Genomic DNA, 16668 nt, shown 5'->3' with positions numbered 1-16668 from the left:
ACCTCTGGTGTTTCCTGCAACCAGCACGGGACAAACCACTAGAGTGGATTCAGTGTGCCTGGGAGACCACAGAACACACTAGTGGCTGAGGAAGTCCCACCTCAGCAATGGACTGCGTGGGGGGTGGGCTGGGGTCTGTTTGCCTCCTGGTGTGCCCGGGCAGAACCACATGCATCCTTCTCAAGTGAGTGGCTGCATGAGTTCTGTGTCTGTACCAGTCTAACCCTTTCATGGACGGCAGCAGAAACAGCTTCCTGGAGAAACCGAAAGGATCCAGCCAACTCCAGACCAGAAGTTGGAAAAGGAGTGAGACTAGGTAAGAAACAACTCCAGTTTCGGAATGCCATGTTTTCTGGAATTTATTCTCCTTTAATGAAGAACATAAAATCTGAGATTTCACCAATGCCTTGAGAGACAGATACAAACAAACGGAAATCAAAACCATTATGCAGACTGAAGCAGACCCAGACGCTCGGGGACAAACCTGTATCAAAGTATTCCTAGAAAAAACAAACCCCACAATAAAAATCAAACAAACCAAACAAAACATAAAAGCCTTTGGTACCTTTCAATAACAAAAGAAAAATATTTAGATGGCTAAATTCACACAATATAAAAATGTAAATGTCGGGTTAACTTTATAAAACAAAACAAAATTAAAATACATTAGCAACTAAGGGCAAAATGTCTTCTTTTTCTCCTCTTAGACTTTAATAAACCCCCAGGATTTGGCAAAGCATTTCCTGAACTAAATGTTCTTCTAGTCTGCAGACACCTAGCAGTATGGCATTCCACATTCACCTAAGGTTAAAATGGCACCATTCAGTGGTCAGCAGCCCGTTTCCTCGGTCCCACCAGGAAGTCAACTCTGCCTTGAAAGCCCCTGGCATTCCAACCATGCCTGCACTTCTTTCCTAGGCTTTGAAGCTGGTGGCGACCAAATCTAGGGCAGCCACTTAAAGGGAATAAGAAGAACACTATTTCAGCTAAGTATGCAATCTTAGCACTTGGGAGACAGAAGGACTAGGTTCCAGGTCTACATAGCAAGACTCCGTCCTGAGCAACAGCCAATAGAAAGAGGGAAAGGAAGAAGGAAGGAGAAAAGTCAGCCCATCAGTCAGACTGGTAGGCATTTAAGTACAGACCCCAGTATGTTCTACACAGACCATTGCCTGGGAACTACGGTCAACTCCATGTCCTGGGCTTCCAGCCACTGAAAGAAGGAACTACCACACACATGTGTTCTCTGCCGACTCTCCAGTGTGCCCGCAAAAGAATCACGGCAAGAAAATGACATGCAACTGTGACAGTAAGTGTAAGCCCACCATCTACTCAGTGTGTTTAACGTGGTCATATTGGTATAGTACGACCAATCAAAAAGTTATAAGACAAATCTTGGTAGCTTTTCTGTCTCACAGGTATGATGTTGCTCCTACAATCCAAAACATGCTAAGACTTCACTTTACCAAACTGGTTCTTGGCACTCATTGGTAAGAATAGACTCAATCAATGTAAGCTGGGCTGATTTCATGAGGTAATTTTTAAGATCGCTCTATTTTAAATAGAAATGTGTCTTGTCAGCAGACTCACAAACTCAAGCACAATATCCATTTAGAAGAAAAAGGAGGAAAAAAAAAAAAAACCCTGGGAAGTCCCTGGGATTTATCAAATGGTTGTCCTGGATCTTGTTTAAGCCCAGCTAGCCAGTAATATCCACAACTTGACAAGCTTTCCCTGGAGAGAAAATTGTACATCAAGCATCTGGTCCATTCATGAAGAAAGCCGTCCTTTCTTCCGGCTGTAACAGGACTGCAAATCTCAGGCTAAGATCTCAACTTCAACTTTCAAAAAAATGCTGCAGAATAGTCAACATTTATCAAAGCTCGTGGTGGGGGTGGCAGAGAAGGCCACTAGTTTGCTCTGTCCATTTCTCAAACATTCCCTTCTCAGAATCAGAGTGAAAGGTCCTGCGGCATGCTGCTAGGGGAGGTGGAGAGTCCAGGCAGCCCCGAGTTTATCCTAGTCAAGGCTAGCCCTATGTTTGAGGACTGTTCAGTGCTCACCAGTGTCCACCTAAAGAGCAGGGACTTTGCTTCTTAAGAAGGACTCAGGACTCTAGACAGCTCCTTTCTTGTCTATGCTGCTCTGAAATCTCACTTGTACTCATACATCAGGCAAGAGTGTGTGTCTGTGTTACTCTGAAATGTCTGAGGCTGGGAATTGGTCTGAAGAGGAACAAAGAGAATGAAGAGACAATGGTAAGTAACACGGGAAACCACACTAGCCAGTGGTGTCTGTTTTTCCTTTCCATCGTACTGGAGCTGAGGGCAGCAGCTTGAGTGTGCTATACAAGTATTCTACCATTAAACCCAGCCCCGGCAGTCCTGGTGCCTTCTAATACACTTCAATGGTTCACAAAATATATCTAGCCGAGCATTTCCTTTCTCCAAAAATATAATCCCTTCACAAAATAGAACAAGCAGCTGTTACTCAGGGGAGCTGCATTTAAAAATATATGTGCATGTGTAATTAAACTACAAGAGCTGAAGATGCCTTTGCATACAGACAGAGCAAACTTTCTATTAACTTACTATCTACGTAGTGCACTTCTTACATCTCTCAAGCGGTCTTATGCATATAGTGAAACTTCCCCCCTGCAAGAGACAAAGACAGAGACGTGTTCTGCAGCCATCCTTTTCTGTCCCATGACTTGGTTGTGACAGGGTGATATTGCAATGGCGGTTCTGGAAGCTCCTGTAGGAGCCTGGAGAACCTGGAGAGTTTATAGGGGTGTGGGTTTCCACTACAGAAAGGAGCCGAGAGCATCCAACATCCCCCGCAGGCGTTCTTACAAAGTACCAGAGAAGGGACATTTGGGATTCTGCAGTGAGAACCCTCAATGTCCTCTGCCAACCAGCACTGCCTTTCTTCTCTCTGATTCAAAGACTTTTAATCGTCCTGGCAAGCTGGTTTCAAGGATGCGATGCAGGCAGCATAAAGAGGAGTGGGCTTCTGCAATACTGGTGTCTAGGAAGACTGAGGGCAGATCCGACGTTTTCTCCCCGATGGTGCTGCCCAGTTAACCCGTCAGTCATTAAGGAAGCAGACTACAACAGGGGACAGACAGTACTTCCTGTCTGTGAGCGAGGCAACCACAAACAAACGAGAAAACAAGACAATCCACCACCAAAGCCCTGATTAGCTTAGAACAGTCATGCAGTCCCCATTATTCCCAGGTCCTCCAAAAACACCTTCCCCGGGTCAAGCGAAGTGGCCGATTGTGCATGTGGCTTTGTCACAGTGATGCATCAGGTAAGCAGGTATGTGTCGAGTACCAGGGTGCTCCAAAATGCAACTCCATCACCTTCTACTCTTCATCTCTAAGGCTCAGCCTATTAAACAGAAGAAGGAGAAAGGCACAGTTATTATGCTGCATTGACAAGAAAACTGGCCTTTGGCAGTATTTTTTTTTTTTTTTTTTTTTTTTTATGGCAGGAACAGAGATGGGGAGGCCATGAGTCACCCCCTGTGGCTGATAGGTGAAAGTCCTGACTTCTAAGCCAGAACCTCGATTTCAATCATACCCACCCAACCTGCAAACGTGGAAGGAAAAAACCTCAGTTTTCAGCAGCCACTGAGTCCTTCCTCTTGAACACTGCTGTGTTACCAGCTCACAGCAGGCGGCTGTGACCTCGCAGGGGCACAAAGACGTGCTGGTTAAGGGTGATCCTGGGTGGACGACATCATCAGAATGGCCACGTCATTCATAAAGATCGCCATCCCAATTGTCCAAGCGCCACTCTGTCGGCCTTCCAATGAAACAAGTGCTACCAAGAAAGCCACTGCAATTTGCTCCAGATACGGCCAGAGAGTGTGCAGTGCAATCGGTTGTTATGTATTCTGAAAATTGCCCCTAGTGGTGGGGACCCGGATGCAGAAAGTTCCATAACAGGACCTGCTTGGAGTCTATTCTTGGAGAACAACAAACTAGCTTTTTACCTGAAATCTGCTGGTGAATGGGCCCCCTTTCCTTAGTCAGGGAGACACCACGGAGGCCAATCACTGCTGAGTCCTGTCACTCTGTTTCCCTTCCTGGTACTTCCATCTCTCCCAGCTTTGATGGAAGTGGAAAACCTTAATTTTACATGCTAGCAATCCATTTACCTTTTACTTTAAAAAGTCCTATGCAAGATAAACAATGTGTCCTGAGCCAGTGTGGCTCTTTGGTCCCCATTTAGTGATGCCTGTCCTTCCCCTACTCTGTCCACTTTGGAGCGTAGCCCAGCCAGAGCCTGTGGGCCATCAACACACACTCCTACCTACTGTGTGTGTGTGTGGGGGCAATTACAGATGCTGACGGGGCTTCTGTGCCTCCTGGCTTCGTCTTTTATGTGTGCCTGCTGCAGGTGGTGGGAGAGAGGACAGGGTCACTTCTTCTGTATCACATCTAGGCCATTTTGTCCAAGCCCTCAACTGCAGACTTTCTAATGAATGATAACCACCGTGAAAAGCAAGCAACTAAAAAGAGGGACATGATTACTAGTTCTTGCCTCCCACTCCTCTCAGGTGGAGATGAACTATGTGTACTGCTGTGCTCTGAGGCTCTGATGGTTCAAGTGCCTGACTGGCACAGGTACTATGCCAGGGTTGTGTACCTGTCCCAAGGGCTCCTGTCTAGGAACTGTTTCCAGGCCCCTTCTGCCTTTTGAGGGACAAGGTTCAATGGAACTAAGACCAAATATCACACGGATCAACCACCATGTGAGAATGGACTCTGCAAAGACCACAACTTTCTTTACAAATGCTAAGAAGAATACACTGTGGGGTCTGTGACTGTTGTTTTGAACTAGGGTCTCAAGCGACCCAGTCTGGCCAGGACCTTGCTGCAGAACTGAAAATGACCTTCAATTTCTGATCCCCGCCCCCTCCACCTCTGCAGGGTTAGGGTTAAATGGATGTTGCACTATGCTCAGCTTCATCAGTTTGGCCAGGACCTTGCTATAGAACTGAGGATGACCTTGAATTTCTGATCCCGCCCCCTCCACCTCTGCAGAGTTAGGGTTAGGGTTAGGGGCTTCTGTCAGTGCTGGAATGAAACCCAGGACATCATGCATACTAAGCAAGCCTGCAATGATTGAACTATAGCCCCAGCCTCACTGTCTAAAGAAAACAAACCAACAAACCAACCAACCAACTAAAAAACAAGAGCCTGCTGAATCTCTAAGGAGTCTGTACCTTTGGAGAACATGAGAACAAGATGGCATGCACGTAACATTTTCTATGAGGTTTCCACACAGACAATGGTGCCTACTGGGTTCCCACTGCCATGAGGTAATCCTTGCCCCAAGCTTCCCCCTACCCCCACCCCGTTCTCTGAAGTTAAATCTGGATTATTTAGTATCTTTGGGTGAAGTATTTTATACAAATAACCTAATTTTCCTAACAAATATTCCAGTGTCTGACTTGTCTAAAAATGGTTTTCAGAACCTGTAAATACTTTCTGTGTAGGAGAGCCTCTGTTAAAAGCCTGTGCATAGGAACCACCCACAACCCATCTGCAGGCTTGTGGATGCTGAAACAAAGCGTTTTCACAGTAGCTCTGCTCCCAGGTGCTGCTGGAGGAGTTCTATTATTGAAGGCCTCTGCCTTCCTCCCACAGGTACTCTGGAGATTGGCCTATCCCAGGCGGCCTCAAAGGACCCGTTACTTACAAAGTTTCCATAATGCACGGCAGGTTCAGCTGTGTTAAAAATAGACACTTTAGAATTCAGCTCAACTTGAGCTGCAGCCAAGCCTCAATTACTATGTATATAAAGACTGTAAGGAAAAACGGAAAAGTGTCAATGCGGTCAGTTCTGAGTAGTGATCTTAATAGTCTATTTTATACATATTTACACCTTTCCAATTTTTAAAAAAAAATAAGCCTAAATTACTTTTCTAATCACAAAACCAGTGTTTTTAAATGAAGTAACCAAACTATTAACTTATTTGGTAAGTATTTTTTTTTTAAAGTAAATCTTTAAAAGTGCTTTACATGGTTGTGGAAATACCCATTATTTCTAAGTCTTAGCACAAGACAAATAGGTTCTTCATGTTTTCCAAAAGGCATATGACTCAATAAAGAGGCTTTGAAAATATTAGGTTTAGGAACCGCACGCAGGATCTCTTTTTGTTTCATTCTGGAGATGCCTTCAAATGTGGCTTTGCTTCTGCTGTGTTATAAAACTGCCTCTCCTTGGCACCCGGGTGTGGGGGTCCATCTCACATCCCTGCTGGAACCCCAGGATTCTCCAGTCTCTCCAGTTCACAGCACCTGCAATTCCCCCATGCAATCCGCCCTCCTGGAGATGCTTTGAACAATGGACATCTATACCAACAGGTCTTAGGCTGTATTATCTAACAAATAAGGACAGGAAGGCCCAGTGCTTGGGAGGCAGAGGCAGGAGGATCTCCGTGAGTTCAAGGCTAGCCTGATCTCCATAATGAGTTCCATGACAGTCAGACATAGAAAGACCTTGTCTCAAAATCAACCAAGCAACCAACCAACCAACAGCAATAAAGACAAGAGAAAGCTGTACATGTTCAGTACAGATGTAATGTTTTTCAAATATTTTCAATCTGGGACCAAACGAATTACAAATGTTAGAACCAGCCAGACACAGGAGAAAATGTAATGTCAATGTATAATTTAAATAGAAACTAGCTACCTATTTTGCTACCTTAAATTCCTCTTCTAAGAACAGAGGTATAAATTAAAAGTAAACTAATATTCTGATTTAAAGAAGTGAAAAACTTGAGTTTAAAAGAATTAAAAATGTGTTTACCACTGTGGTCTATATTGACTCGAGAGACTGAACTTGAGGAGAGTAGCTATGTGCCCCTCTCACCCACCCCCAAGGTCCACACTAGCAGGCTAAACCCTGAAGCAAGAGTACAGAGAGTTCATTACTGTGGACGCCAGAGCAGGAGTACAGAGCGTTAGCCTGCCTTGTGTGCAGAAGGTTAACCTACCGTGGACGCTGGCCGAGGCTTCAGGCCCAAGAATGAGAAGACTGTGTTGCTCTCTTTTGCTTCAAAAAAACTGTCATAGTCCTAGAAAAAGAAGAAGAGAAAATAAAACCAGTGAGCAACAGCAAACAAGTATCTTTATGGTTGATGCTTTCAAAACATCCTACATGGAAGTAAGAAAGCAATGTACTGTTGCTTTGTCAAGGCCAAGGAAGACCTATCTATATTGCCCGAGTGGGTTCAACACGCTAAAGTTGAAAGGGCACACCCTTGAGTGAGAACACTGATATAACAAGTTTTTTCTTGAACCCAAAACTAGGACAGCATTAAATTCAGCAGCAGAAACAAAGGAGCAATCACATTCCTTTTTCTTCACGTGTCAAGTTAGAATTTAGCTATATGGACTGGCTTTGACCTTCGATTACACTAATATGGAAAGCCACCTCCTAATGCCATGCTTGAGACTTTAAAACAAGACAAAAACCCAACAAACACACACCACTGGTCAACAGGAAAGTCACAGGGGTCTGCAGGTGTCAGCCAGTTAGAATGCAAAGGCTTCTATTCTGCTTTTGAAGTTTCCTGTGGACAGGCAGTGCAGTGCCCAAGTGGGACAGCTGGCATCTGCCTGCTGCACCACCCTTGAACTTCACACGTTCTTTACTAGGTACAGTACTGGCCCAGGGGGAAACGGGGCATGGGCGCATGCATGCTGGTCACCGAGCGTAATGAACTCTCGCCGAGCTGAGCCAACGTTACTATCTGTTTTAAATACATCTGAAATCTAAATGAGACGTTTAGTTCTCATAAAGCCCCATTTGATTTCACATGTGTGAATTATCATATCTGGTTCTGTGGACAGCCCCTATCAGCAAGTCTCATGGCCTTAAAAGTCACTCTGGTTCTAACCTGTCGTCATCCTGGCCTCGGGTTTACAGTAGCTATTCTTTCTGTCACTTACGGACCAAACCAAGGAGAACCATGTCTGTCTGAAAGGGGAGGCTCAGCACCTTAAACAGAAGTGTCGCAGAAAAACAGAGCTGGCCACGTAAATGGCTGGGGACAAGGACACTGAAGGCAAGGGCGGCATGGGAAAGCAGAGAGTTGGCAGGGCACCTGGCACCATGTACCCTGGGTTTTGTGTAATTTCACCTTAAGTACAAAGGGTTTGAAACAGGGAACAGAATGATCTCACTTCTTCTGTGACAACACTCAGTAGGCATGTGGAGAATGTCTCAGAAAGGGGAGCATTGAGAAAACCAGAGAGAAAGTTGGGAGGGTACCTGGTAATTCAGGCCAGCCAGGGTCCCCGCCAGGACCAGAGCAGAGGTGGCGGACAGGGACACAGGCAGGAGACACATCCCGAAAGCAGGAACTAATAGGTGGTTTTGGATTGGATGTATAGATGGAGAGAATTAGGGACGAGAGTGACTCTTGGCTTTAACTTGATGGGAATACTGGGGGGAAACTGGAGTTGAGCTGAACGCGCTGTTTGAGAAACATAAGACCCCTGACTGAAGCAGATCTTGAAGAGGGGCCAAAGGTTGCGAGCGGCACTAGGACATCACACATTTTATTAAAAAGTTGCTCATCTGGAAAATGTGACGTACAGCATAGGCAAAATACCCAGGAAGTAGAACGTGGCCACAATCTTTGCCGCAAAGCTGAGCGCAGCTTCACTGATCCAGGCTCAATACCCCTGTCCAGTGTATGTCCCTCTGACAATGCAGACAACACGCAGCAGGCTGGAGGGTGAGGGCTGCATTACAACTGGATTCCACCGATCCCGCCAGGCACCCACTGGAGGAAATCCAGTGTATCTGACCCTTTCTCCACCACGCTCTGCCTCTGCCCTGGCTACGTTCTTTCCCGAGGGCATCTCCCCTAATGGAATTCACTTCTAGCTCTGATCTCTGCGACACTTCAGGTCCTTGCAACAAGCAGCTGGGCACAAGCAAACCCCGGTTCCTGGTCTTCAGGATCCAATGTGCACCTCTCAGAGAGTAGCTCCACTCTAATGAGCACCCATGTGGGACATGAGCATTGCCCCCCCCCCCCCCCCCCCGGCTGTCGTTACAGATGACTTCTGGGAGAGCTGGCCTTTCCTCCTTTCTGTTTTCAAAGGAGTTTAGTGGTAATCCTGAAACATTATGTAAAATAGTAAAGGGACTTACAACGAGATTCAGTATCTACATATCAGGAAATATTTGTAAACCTCAAAAATCGTCATTATCCCCCAAACCACAAATTTTAATGTACAACAAACTTTCACGCAATTGTTAAGTAACACCTAAAATATATATACAGGCAGGAAATACATACAACAATATCAATAACCCATTTATCTACATTGAAATGAAGCTGTTCTTACAAGTTTTAGTCACCAACAAAGGTATTTGCAAATGTCAGATATTTAGAAATCTTGGGATACTTTTTCTAATTTATAAAAAGAAAAAAATTCTCCTAAACTATATTTCTTTACAAAAATGATAAGCATTATTTTTATTTAATCAACTTTCAGCTCAATGCCCTGGAGCTAAGGCTAGGAGGCTTCTGGCTGGAAAACTGCTGACTTAGACTCATTAAGAATTTAGAAATTGTCCCTAAGATAATTAACCCCCAAGAGAAGGTGACAGATATCAAAGTCAGTAATTAACTATAAAAACAGAGTCATTTACAGTCATTTGAAAACTCTGTTATTATTCTGTGTATGATATGTGTGGACGTGGAGGAGGTGTGGCCATGCCAGGACACCCGGAGAAAGACAGAAAGAGGACAGTTCTGTGGAGCCAGCTTCCAGGACCACATTCTGGTGGTCAGGCCTGCGTGGTCATTCTTAAAGTCAGTATCTGGCTAGCCAGACACATTTCGATTTACCACTAAAACCTCTGTCAAGTGGGTGGATCAACTGTGTTAATTATTGACTGGCATGTCACGTGTTAGCATTTTACCAGTTTCAAACAGTATAAAAACATTGGCTTTTTGGAATTCAAAGGCTTTCGAGAGTCCTGCCGAATCCTAAAGTATGCAAAAATAAATGTTTTGGTCCTATTGGGACAAAGTGAATTATTGAAAATTTAAAGTCTAGAACCTTTTAATATTCCATTCAGAGTTAAGCTATATGATATGAAATCATTTAAGAGTAACACAGTTGTAGATTTTAAAAAATCGTTTCCTTTTAAAATACAGCTTCTTATTTATGATCTGAGGCCATAATGTGTTCCAATAAGAGAAAAATAATTAATGCTTTCTTATCAAATATGCTTCATTCATCGAACTTTTCATTATTTGTGTGTGTGTGTGTGTGTGTGTGTGTGAGAGAGAGAGAGAGAGAGAGAGAATTCCTCCCAAAGGTGGAAGGTATGATGGTTTACAAATTCACACAAGGCTTCTAAAACAGACTCGCTGATTCCCCACAGTTGAAGGCACTCTTTGAAGCTGCGGTCTGTCAATACATGTCTGCCGACTGCACGGCACACTGCAGAAAAATCTGCTCTGTGACTTCAGGCTATGAAGATCAGCTCACACTGACCCTGCAAAGGACTCAAATGCAGAAATCACGTTCCAGGTTGAAGTGCCGGGTTTCAACAGCGGGTATGTCTTCATCACAGCTAAGACAAAGGATGGAAGGAAAGTCATCACTTGTGATGGCAGCAGCTATGGAAGAAAGTCTGGGCTTCACAGACCACGCATCACCCGACACTTCTCACCCACCGAGGGACGACGCTCTTCTAAACGCCTCTAAGAAGAACAAAGCTAAAGAGCCATGGAGCAGTTCTAAGAAACGCAGGGGGAGAAGAAAAGATGGCCATCGCCTATACTTCTGTTTGCCTATACTCCTGCTTGCGTTCAAGTGAACACAGTGTTGGAGACATTTATAGGCCCGTGATAAAATCTGCAGCAAGTAAACAACAGCCTCATTCTTCCACAAAGCCCAGAACGGACATTGCCTGCCTGCTCCGATCCGATTGTTACAGACTAAGCAGCCAGTGGAGACAAAGATCTTCAGGTTCTCCGCCTTTTCAGTGTTCCCCACGAGAGCAGTTAGGAAAGCCCAAGCAGCCACTCTGAGAGGCTGTGTGGCCTCCCCTGGCTCAGCTATTGGCAAGTAAGTGACAGACCCATATTATTTCTACATGCTAAGGGCATGGTCAGACAGAAGGCTGCTGGGAACACAGTATATGGACAAGGAAACGGAGGCAGCAAACAGCCTACACGGGTCAAAGGAAAAGCTGGGTTATCCAAACAGAAGACATTTTGAAGGCGATTGGAGCTGCTGCTGCTTTTTAGACAGACAGCGACGCCTGCTTCATTTTCTCTGAGCCTGAGGGTAGCCTCCGAGCACAGTTTCTAGATTTTCAGGCTAAGGGCTGTTAATGCTATATTCTATTTCATGAAACCTTGATATAGAAAGCGAAAGCTAGCTGGCAGATCCAATCCTGGCAGGCTGGAGAGGTAAAGGACGGCTATCTCAAAACAGCTCCACTCAGCAATTCTGATGCCAGACACTAAGGATGCCCAGTTCTGAAATCATGTTTAATATTTCTGACTAGATTGGTTCAGGACACAGTGCGGACATGTGTGTCACCTCCTGTCTTGTCTGGATGCCACCTGAAATGAGATGGGGCAGGAACAATGTGACAGAGTTATGCTTAGGAAGGCATAAACCAGCACTAAAATTTAATCAACACCTAGACTGTACAGCAAACACAACTGGACTGGTAGAGAAAACACTGGGGGAAACTAACTCCCAAAGAACAGATGAGCACAGTGCTGGGGGGAAGAGGTGACGGCAAAGACCATAGCAGCAAGAGGTGTCTTTGCAAAGGCTGAGGCAGTCTGTCCATCCTGGTGCTGGTAAAGCCGGGATCCTCGGAGAAACACTGACTCCCACCTGCTGCAGTTCCTACCAAGGCTACAGAAGCTGGGAAGGCCAGTGGCCACTCTGGACACTTAGACACAGAGAGACGCAAAGGCTCATCGTGGAAGGCCAACACTGGCCTTCATTCCTTAGCAGTTCTCTCTTTTGTTGGCAGTCCAGAGGGTCCAACCCTCTCTACACACTCTCCTTGGCACTCTGACCCAAAGCAAACAAGCCTGTGCAAGTGCTGGGAGGGCAGGGGTCACTCAGCTCCTAACAGAAAGCCAAAAACCAGCATCCAGAAGCAATGCTGGGAAGGTACAGGTCACAGAAGAAAACCTTTGTACCACATACTTCGAATCAATATCCTTGACAGGATTAAAGATGCTGTATCCATAAAACAAGAACAAGACATTATTTTTAAAGGAGAAAGAAAACAGCAAAGGGGCTCTTAGAAATTAATTCTGACTGCTAAATAAAAAAATGTAGAAACAGAATGATGTAGAGCTGGAAAAAAAAAATCCATTCAGCTAGTGCCCTAGACAATAAACTCAAGAATGCCACTTGCATGCACGGTCTGGCATCAAGATCAAGAGCTGTGATGAATAGTTTGGGAAACGGGAAGACCACTGAACCAATAAAACTAAATCCTGCAGGTGGACAAGAGAAGAATGAAAACAGTCAAAGAAAATGAAAAATTCTCCAAAGGCGGGGACTGGTGTTCCCACTGAAGAGTCTACCAACTGCTGAGCACAAGGCTCTCAGGCAGCAGAGTCCAGAACTCAGGACCAAACAAACAAAAAAATGCAATGCCTTCCAGAGACAGAAGTAAAGCAACCTAAAATCCCTAGTCTAGAAGACACGAACACCTCAGGAGTTAAGAAAGAAAACAAACAAACAAAAACCTCAAAGTCTCCCAGAGAAGTAGGCCAACGTAAGAATGGGCTGCAGCACATACCAGTTCTTCCAACCAACCAGAGCAGGGGACACAGGAAATGAAGCCACCTGTCTTGGCAGGATATAATTTTAAATCTGTGGCCAGTGAAATTATCCAGTAAGAATGAAAGTTAAAGCAAACAAACAAAACCCAACAACATCGGAATATTTTTTTAGACAGAAGTCTAAGCAAACAGAAAGAAATATAAGAAAAAGTGCATTCCTTAGATCTTTGCCAAACAAGTGGGAGTGGGAGTGAGTGCGTGTTCAGCTTTATGAGGAGACTCCCTTGATGCTGACATCTGCACCATTCTCTTTAAGCTGAGGGGACTTAGTAAGACAGGATTACATGTCCTTCCCTGTGGCTGTTCACACTGCTAAACAGCTTCGCAAACAGTATTTACAGAATTACATCAATGTAAGCCACGTTGATGCAGCAGTTACAGCTACAGAGGAGCACGTAACAACCTTGGGCAGCATGCTGTGCAAATGTCTATTTATGTATCAAAGCAGAGAAGGAATGAGAAACTATAAGAAAGCCAACCTCCCTCTGTCTTTCTGAGGAAAAGACACATATATCCCGATCTGAAAACTGAAGAACACAGAGGAGTAGGGCAGAAAACACGGAGGCAAAGCTTCATGAGGAGGTGGCATCTGGGCTCAGGCCTGGAGCGAGCATGCAAAGGACGGCAGGACACGGAAGGAACATCCCCTCCCCATCCTCTCAGGACCAGGCTTTGATCTCTCAACACTGACATTAATGTGCCCTTATTGTCGGCATAGTTTTGCTGTCTTCATCGCCTTTAGATGGCTCAGAAGAATAACGTAAACAGAACAGGAACTCCTGTCCAGACAACCACAGCAAGGGTGGCCTCGGACTTCCGGGATGATGGCTCAGCATTCTCAGCATGCTTCATCATCTCCATGACAGCCACATACCGGGGACTCACCCCTGTACAGTTTTGAGGCAAACATCTCAGTGAGGTGAAAATGGGAGATTAAACATTTATAGACAGCAGAATAAAAACTACGGTTAGAAGAGAGGAAGCTGCAAAGAATGCCAATGCTGGCTGCTGAGCGGCAGGTGACAGTGAGAATGGAACCCCACGCCCCTTCCCCCTACTGTGCCCCACTAAATGTGGAAGGGTGCCACGTAAGAACGCTTGCATCCCAGCAGCTCATGAAGAACACTCTCCTCGATGAGATAACTGGTCTTTCACACAGATGGTGCCAAAATACAACAAGATTTTAAATTAATATAAAGTTTCCCAGGAAAATGTGTGTGAGATAGGTGAGCCTCTTCTAAACGGTGGCAATATCAATGGATTTCACTGTAAAAGTTTACAGGCAGACTCAGTAAACTTGCTTTTAAATGCATTTGGCTTTGAGCTTTCTAAGATGGAAATGCAGCCTGATCTTGCAGAGACATGAACTTGAGACCCATCGCAGCTGCAGACAGACATAAGTGCCCTCCGCTGTAGTCAGTACAGGCTCACCTCCTTTTACAGGCAAGAAAAGGGAGGTGAGGAATAACATCCACGGCTGGACAGTTACACTTTCTGCTCCTCCAGAAAAATAGCCAAGCCAGGCTCAAGCTACCTCAGGTAATAGTCACCTGGCCTCAATCGCCAGGGCAGTATGGAAAGGAGGCCCCAGCGGGCTCCAGGTCACTCACTCCTGAAACAAACTGGAAAATAGCTTATCATCCCTGATCAGATAGCAATGTGCCTAACACTCAGGCACACGTTTGACATTATAAATACCATCTAAAGAGTGTAAAAAAGGCAACAGTTTTTAAACATTAATAACCTTTAGACTGTCTAATGGGAAAGGCCAGCTTATCTTTCATTTAAGACCATCACCATCTGTATCTCGGGCAGGCTGTCCTGTGTTGTTAAGACCTGACCTGAAGAAAGGACTTTACTCTTCGGTAACTAGCAGTATTTTATACCCACTCCATATCCCCACTGTCAACCAATACCTGACTGAGCAACAGCATCCACAGTCAGACCTGTATGAATGTGTCTTGACTACTGAATGCTGTGTGTCCTAGTTGTTGATGTTAACCCACAAACTGATTACTGTGATTTTAATTCTAAGTGAATTTCTAAGTGCTACTTTTTTTTTAAACAGGAAAACAAAAAATGAATTCCACAAAGTCACATGACACAAAACCAGCACAAAAAGGTCAGCTGTGTTTCTACACAGGAACAGCCAGCTGCATTTATACACAATGGCAGTCAGCTGCATGTGTACACAGGAACAGTCAGCTGCATGTGCACACAGGAACAGTCAGCTGCATGTGCACACAGGAATAGCCAGCTGCATGTGCACACAAGAATAGTCAGCTGCATGTGCACACAGGAACAGCCAGCTGCATGTGCACACAGGAATAGTCAGCTGCATGTGCACACAGGAACAGTCAGCTGCATTTGTACACATGGCAGTCAGCTGCATGTGCACACAGGAATAGTCAGCTGCATGTGCACACAGGAACAGCCAGCTGCATGTGCACACAGGAACAGTCAGCTGCATGTGCACACAGGAACAGCCAGCTGCATGTGTACACAGGAATAGTCAGCTGCATGTGCACACAGGAACAGTCAGCTGCATTTGTACACATGGCAGTCAGCTGCATGTGCACACAGGAATAGTCAGCTGCATGTGCACACAGGAACAGCCAGCTGCATGTGTACACAGGAATAGTCAGCTGCATGTGCACACAGGAATAGTCAGCTGCATTTGTACACATGGCAGTCAGCTGCATGTGCACACAGGAACAGTCAGCTGCATGTGCACACAGGAACAGTCAGCTGCATGTGCACACAGGAACAGCCAGCTGCATGTGCACACAGGAACAGTCAGCTGCATGTGCACACAGGAACAGCCAGCTGCATGTGCACACAGGAACAGCCAGCTGCATGTGCACACAGGAATAGTCAGCTGCATGTGCACACAGAACAGTCAGCTGCATGTGCACACAGGAATAGCCAGCTGCATGTGCACACAGGAATAGCCAGCTGCATTTGTACACAGCAAAAGTGGAAGGCTGGAAAAGAAGGCTGGGAACAGCCTCAGAAGAATACAGTGTGTTTCCTAATGGACCTATCCTGGAAGATGAAGCCTTGTACACTGAAAACTACAACACAATAACTGTAAATCCTGTATCCACAGACTAGAACACTTAATTCTGTTAAAGTGTGAATACCACCCATTGCAAACTACCAACACAGTAAAATCCCTACCAAAATCCCAAGAATAGCTTTTTTCTCCTTAGAAACAGAAAGAAAAAAAAGCCAAAAAAACAAAAAACAAAAACAAAAACAAAACTAAATCCCTAAGGAATGTGAAAGGAGCCAAAACAGCCAACACATTTAGAAAAAGATACTTCCTAAACAAACTATTTTGCAAAGCTATGGTGATCAAAACAGTATGACACTGGCAGAAAGAAAAAAGAAACCTTGAATATATGCTCTAATGACAGACACATGCCACTCAGTAGAGATAGGATGGTCTCCAAAATAACAGCACTGGAAAGATTGGGCAACAAAAATAAAATTAGACCCTAACCTTCCAGTACAGACAAAAATTAGCTCAGAACATTAAAGGCCTAATTAAACCTATGACCCAGAACTTTATGGCCACTGTAGGAAAGCCCTGGGAGGAGCTATACATACGTACAGATGACAGATTCAAAAAACAGCCAATTGGTACATCAACCTGGAAAATTTTCATTCACTGAAGAGCACAATCAACAATGTGAAAAGGCAAAGAAAACACCAGCAGATCAGGTGTGCTGAAGGATCGTGATCCAGAATATATATAAAACACCACCAACTCAACAACAAAATCTAGTAATGACT

The 16668-nt window shown here is 44.9% G+C and overlaps 1 protein-coding gene across 1 annotated transcript in view; it reads right to left on the bottom strand.

The window, feature by feature from the left end:
• Positions 1-341: 341 nt before the first annotated feature.
• Positions 342-16668, bottom strand: part of Sh3bgrl2 (SH3 domain binding glutamate rich protein like 2) — a 63545-nt gene continuing 47218 nt past the window's right edge. Inside the window, exons 4-5 of the mRNA XM_059269060.1 lie at positions 7012-7092; positions 342-3392 (exon numbers count right to left, since the gene is read on the bottom strand). Coding sequence (XP_059125043.1) covers positions 3381-3392; positions 7012-7092 — 93 coding nt within the window. The 3' untranslated portion in view covers positions 342-3380. The remainder of the gene's footprint in view (positions 3393-7011; positions 7093-16668) is intronic.

The sequence above is a fragment of the Peromyscus eremicus genome, chromosome 7 (genome assembly GCF_949786415.1).
Source record: "Peromyscus eremicus chromosome 7, PerEre_H2_v1, whole genome shotgun sequence".
Lineage (NCBI taxonomy): Eukaryota > Metazoa > Chordata > Mammalia > Rodentia > Cricetidae > Peromyscus > Peromyscus eremicus.
Note: the sequence above shows the minus strand (reverse complement) of the source record. Positions and strands in the feature narration are given on the sequence as shown.